This window comes from Triplophysa rosa, linkage group LG4 (assembly GCF_024868665.1).
Source record: "Triplophysa rosa linkage group LG4, Trosa_1v2, whole genome shotgun sequence".
Taxonomy (NCBI): domain Eukaryota; kingdom Metazoa; phylum Chordata; class Actinopteri; order Cypriniformes; family Nemacheilidae; genus Triplophysa; species Triplophysa rosa.
The window spans coordinates 31,023,162-31,029,161 of record NC_079893.1 but is presented as its reverse complement, the minus strand read 5'-3'; the positions used below and the strand labels follow the sequence as shown (position 1 = coordinate 31,029,161).

The window sequence follows — 6,000 nt, the reverse complement described above, 5'->3', positions numbered from 1 at the left end:
CTATGATTTAATTAAAACTGCATGAATGGAGCATTATGATGCTTTAGGAGTGTTGAACAGAAGAATTGTTCAACATAAATATATAATTAACCCGCCCGATCGTACAGTCTTCTACTTATTTTCTTAGCTTCGTATACTGTGATAGGCAAACTGAGGCCAGTTTTACTGCACCCATGCATTGTTGTTCTTTTGTTGCACAAATTGCTATTATCTTCCCTACTTTGTACGTCGCTTTGGATAAAAGCGTCTGCTAAATGACTAAATGTAAATGTAAATTAACATTTTACCTGACATTGTAGAATCCTTCAGTCCCACAAGGATGTTAATGTCAATTCTGTTCCGGTTTCATCCTAAGTAAAAATGAAGTAGAAATATCGTATTACTTCATGTGTCTATAACAAGGAGCATATTTTTCTTTGTTCCAACATTTACGTTGCTTGTTAAACTTTTTTCTTTTACCACGAGATCTAAATGAAAATTAATCAATGGTTTTGCAACAATAACTAGTTTCACTATGGCATAAAACTGTGGTTATATAAATGGTAATCAATCCGCTAAAACCATACTACACTTTCACTGCCTTTTGTAAAAACATTGTTAATTTTCGATAACTAAATCAAAACTCGCCGAGATCAAACACGTCGATGCTTCTTGAAGTTGATTATATGTCTGGTTCTTTGATAAAAAACCTTCCGTCTTTACTCGCATGTGCGTGCACCTGATTTCTCAGTGCTAGATGTGATGAGTAGTTCAGTGGATCAATCTCAATATGCAGAGGTGGTATATAAGACTGCGGCTGGACATTATACTTCGATCACAATTTTACTTGGAGTAAACATTTGGGAAATATGTACTTTTTAACAGTTAAGAAAGTTAAATGTGTACTTTTAACTCTTACTTAGGAGTATATTTCTTCTAATAAGAAAGTCTGTACTGTTTACTCTTCGTTACATTAATTAACATTGCGTGAACGTTCCTTCATTTTTAAAAATATGCTTTTTTAAAACTGCGTTGTTTATTTCAAGGTTGTCGTCTCTTTTTACGGGCATTCCCGAGTGATCGATTCTTTTGAGTCGATTCTTTTGAAAGCATTAATTGAACAATGGGCAAAACCATTTGCTGTATTTTCGAACAGTCACCTGTGTGCACACCTACTTTCAATAGCAATTCACTTCTGCTATTACACAGCAGTTTCCATAGATGCATTGAATTCAGTTTCTGACAGTGTAGCCACTGGGACTTTTTAAGAGAATTCCTGTAAGTTCTTGAAACTTTTCCTCATTTGCCATTATAATGAAATAATGGGAAAAAAATTAGTTACATAACCGGCACATATAGACAAACACCAACATAGTTATATGAAGATCATGATGTTCTCATTTGACAATGCTTTATTGTTTTGTTCTGTCATTCTAAAAGACATCAACATACCAATTTGTGTTGATTGTTATTTCAACCTAATTGCTGGATTGTCTTCATCCAACAAGCAAACAAACAGCAGTCTTTGGTGTTGTAGAGAAACACAGAGATTGCTTGTTTAAAAGTTTTATTTCTTCCTTTAGAAAAGGTCATCAACCCATCTAGATTTATGGTAATATATTTAATTTACTGATTCAATAGGAATTAACTACAGAAAAAGTGTCACATTGAAAAAAACATCGGCAGTGTAAGTGGAAGATTATATTATACATTTTTCTTTAAGCATTGCTAACGATGAGAAAATAAGAGTACATTGTGTTGACCCCAACAACAACAACAAAAAAACATTTTTAAATTGTAATTTTGATCCATAATTTATCAGAAACGGCAGGTTATTAGATGGAGCAGAAAATAAATACAATTATAAATAAAAAATACAGGTTATAAAACAAAGTGACCCCACAACATCTGACTATTTCTATAAAAATATAAATATCTCTTACTTATAAACGTGCTGCTGCTTTTGCTACTACTGCTGCTGCTGCTTCTCCTAATACTTTAAGTCCTGCTGCTGCTTCTGCACTTCCTGCTGCTCTTGTAACTGCTGCAACTGCTGCTCCTCCTCCTGCTGCTACTTCTGCTACACCTGCCACTCCCACTGTTGCTACCCCTACAGCTGTTAATACTTTTGTGCCAATCTGTCTTACTCTTTGTCGAAAATTCTCCCGGTCAATCCTCCTCTGGGCTTCTTCATACATCTTATTAGTGTAGTACATTCCTCCGTTTCCCTTCACCATTTCATCTATCATGTTCAGCAGTTTTCTGACCTGATCTTGATTCGCTCTATCGTTATTGTTGAACGAGCGATATCTACTTCCATACTGGTTAATCAGTGCCTTCATATCATTAGATTGTTGAACATACTCCTCTAATGTTTCATCGTTCAGCACGTCAGCATGAGTGAACAGAATGATAGTGTATTTTTCAGCATCCTTTCCTAAGTTCTCTTGAATCCATTTCACTGCTTTCTTCTCCTCATCTGTGAATTTCACATCCAGTCTGATGACCAGCAGAAACACATGAGGACCAGGAACAGACAACTCTACACACTTTTCAATCTCAGACTTCAGCTTCTCCTGAGTCATTGATGTATCAAACAGTCCTGGAGTGTCAGTCACTGAAATGATCCGTCCACCCAGATCAACTTTTTCTTCCTGACATGATCCAGTGACAGGAACCAACGCATGTTTTGCTTGAAATGTATCCCTGCTCAGTATAGTGTTTCCAGTTGAACTCTTTCCTGATCCAGTTTTACCCAATAACACAATCCTCAGATCTGCAAGAGAGAGCAAACGGGACAAAAACATTGTTTATCTCATAGGTTCTCAGCCAGGGGGGCGCAGGGGTACTGCAGGTGGGGCACGATGGTTCCCCTGAAACCCCGACCTTTGGAACTCGATCGCGAATGCATGGAGGAACGCGACTGCAAATTGACGGAGGGCAATGTTCCGTCTGAAGCTGCGCGCTTGAGCGACCACGCAGACTCATTGTAGGTCCTGCGCAGTGCAATTTTAGGCTGCGCACAAAAGCATAATATCTACAAAGTAGGCAAATGTCCAGGAAGCAGCAGTAATTACCTCAACATCATCTTAAGAAACAAGACACCGTTAGGGTTACAACTGAATGTGGTAGTGTCACTTCGTTCTTGCCAAGAACAGGAACTTCTGCTTTTATTGAAGTAAAAAAGTCAAAAATAGTTTTCTCATGCATTTTTTTCTTATTTGGCAGATGATGTGATGATCAACTTCCCAGCACGCGCCAGACAGAAGATGGGAGGGGATGTAGAAATAAAAGCAACAACACATATTTTCTTTAAAGTTCACGGTAGGTTGTTTGTTTGTTAAAGTAAGTAAACCAACAAAAGGATTAACCTTTTTATTTGCTATTGATTTGTATTAGATTTATTAAGTTATTTAAAATTGTATTTAGTCATTCTTTAGATTTTTTTATTATCTGAAGTTGTTGTTGGACAATTTTCCTTATTTTTATCTTATTATCATAATCAATAATATTTAACTGTATTGTATTTATAATATTTTATTTGGTCTCTTTCATGTTCTTATTTTGTATTTTTCCTAGTTGTTAAATGTTCTTTTTCTTTATAAAAGCTTCAAGTTGTTTTGACGAATAAAAATAATTATTTTGCCATTGTTTCGTTTTCTATAATATGTTACATGTATATTAGTCGTTTATTAGCTGTCTTATTGATGACTAGTCTATTCTTGGTCTATAGTTAGACGTCTATTAGGTTTTCACTGACAACCCAAATTTTGCCTCGTTTTAGACTAGACGTCAGGGCTGTGTTCGGACGGCTATTAGATGTGAAATCGCTTTCTGGGAATAAAGTGCCTTTTCATATATTTCTGAACTTAGACGGCTTTTGACAGTTATTAAGGATGTAAAGCACTATTTTCGACAGGCAAATGACACCACACGTCTGTATTATAAACTGTGAATAAACTCTCGCTCTGTCGCTCGTGTTAAAATAAATGAAACGCGCACCGTTCTCGTGATCTGGCAGATTAATCATTTTGGAATAATGCCCAAGACACTACAATTTTGTAAGGGTTTTAATGCAAAAAGCTAATGGTTCATAATGGTATTTTAATGGAAACCATTAATTTCTGTAATGGTTGATGCTTTATTTTCCATTTTCTAAAAAAAAACCGTCCCAAAACGAACAAAGTAAAGAAAAAAACATCACAATGTAAATAAGATCACAGAATAAGAATATGTGAATAAGTCAATTTTGACAAAAATGTCAGAACCTTCTAATTCGAAAGCAAAGAGTGTCAAGTGTACAAACATCTGTCTTGATCACACAACCTTATAGCACCTTCATAATGCTTGTGACAAGGACTGTATTTTGTACTTGATTTGTGGATGAAATATATATTATTGTTAATATCACTTCATATTCTACTACAAATCCTAATAATTAAATTTTAAATACACACTCGTTTTAATTACAGTCAATTAATTACTCCACTGTAAATTTGTGAAATTATGAGTCCCTGTTAAAATGTGTATAGATGGCTGTGCATAGTACAATATGCGTTTTGTCAAAATGTTTTGACATTTCATTTCAGTGATTAAAGCACCTACTGCTGCTAGTGAATGTACAGCAGGGGTGTTCCATCCTGCTCTTGGAGGGCCAATCCTTAGCAAACACAACTGAACAATCTAATCAAGATCTTCAGGATTAATGGCGCTAAACTCAGGAGCAGAACTGAATATCCCAGACGTACAGTTTTCATACAAAAACTTGTTCCAAACATGTAACATCTTTCTGTTTAACACAAAAATTCAATATATTTAACTGTAAATTATAGTACACCTTCATTGAATGAAAAACATGCAGTGAAAGTGAATAGTGACTGTGTTTCTACAAACCCAAATGTGTTTCATCATCAAACATTATTACAGAATATCCGTAAAGTTTAAATAAAAAACTATTAGTCAATTAGTTTGAGAAAAACAACTGCCTCATGTTTTGCGTAAATTATATTTTCAGTATTAGTAATATAACAATGATCTGATGGTCACTGATAAAGCAAGTGCTGTTTCCTCTTATTTTCCTCTTGCTTGCTTTTAAATGATCTATGATTTAATTAAAACTGCATGAATGGAGCATTATGATGCTTTAGGAGTGTTGAACAGAAGAATTGTTCAACATAAATATATAATTAACCCGCCCGATCGTACAGTCTTCTACTTATTTTCTTAGCTTCGTATACTGTGATAGGCAAACTGAGGCCAGTTTTACTGCACCCATGCATTGTTGTTCTTTTGTTGCACAAATTGCTATTATCTTCCCTACTTTGTACGTCGCTTTGGATAAAAGCGTCTGCTAAATGACTAAATGTAAATGTAAATTAACATTTTACCTGACATTGTAGAATCCTTCAGTCCCACAAGGATGTAAATGTCAATTCTGTTCCGGTTTCATCCTAAGTAAAAATGAAGTAGAAATATCGTATTACTTCATGTGTCTATAACAAGGAGCATATTTTTCTTTGTTCCAACATTTACGTTGCTTGTTAAACTTTTTTCTTTTACCACGAGATCTAAATGAAAATTAATCAATGGTTTTGCAACAATAACTAGTTTCACTATGGCATAAAACTGTGGTTATATAAATGGTAATCAATCCGCTAAAACCATACTACACTTTCACTGCCTTTTGTAAAAACATTGTTAATTTTCGATAACTAAATCAAAACTCGCCGAGATCAAACACGTCGATGCTTCTTGAAGTTGATTATATGTCTGGTTCTTTGATAAAAAACCTTCCGTCTTTACTCGCATGTGCGTGCACCTGATTTCTCAGNACATATTGTTCCGTACATTATTTATCAGACTATAACCTATATGTAAAGAGTAAATGAATAATAAAAATAATGACAACTGTAACATGTTGAAATTTACTCATCAGTAGTTTTTTCATTGCATACTTTTTTACTTTTACGCAAGTCATTTTTAAAATAGTGACTTTTACTTGAGTAAAGATTTTGGCTACTC

The 6,000-nt window shown here is 34.7% G+C and overlaps 1 protein-coding gene across 3 annotated transcripts; it reads right to left on the bottom strand.

Moving 5' to 3' along the window:
• Positions 1 to 1,366: 1,366 nt before the first annotated feature.
• Positions 1,367 to 5,751, bottom strand: LOC130553227 (GTPase IMAP family member 9-like). 3 transcript variants are annotated; one of them, XM_057332078.1, is made up of 3 exons: positions 5,707 to 5,751; positions 5,367 to 5,429; positions 1,367 to 2,755 (listed from the first exon to the last, which is right to left on the bottom strand). In XM_057332078.1, the coding sequence occupies exons 2-3, from the start codon at positions 5,371 to 5,373 to the stop codon at positions 1,923 to 1,925; spliced, it is 840 nt and encodes a 279-aa protein (XP_057188061.1). In that variant the 5' UTR covers positions 5,374 to 5,429; positions 5,707 to 5,751; the 3' UTR covers positions 1,367 to 1,922. The 3 variants fall into 3 exon arrangements, with proteins under 3 accessions (XP_057188061.1, XP_057188062.1, XP_057188060.1); XM_057332079.1 differs by having other exon boundaries at positions 5,512 to 5,745; XM_057332077.1 differs by having other exon boundaries at positions 5,367 to 5,745.
• Positions 5,752 to 6,000: the final 249 nt, after the last annotated feature.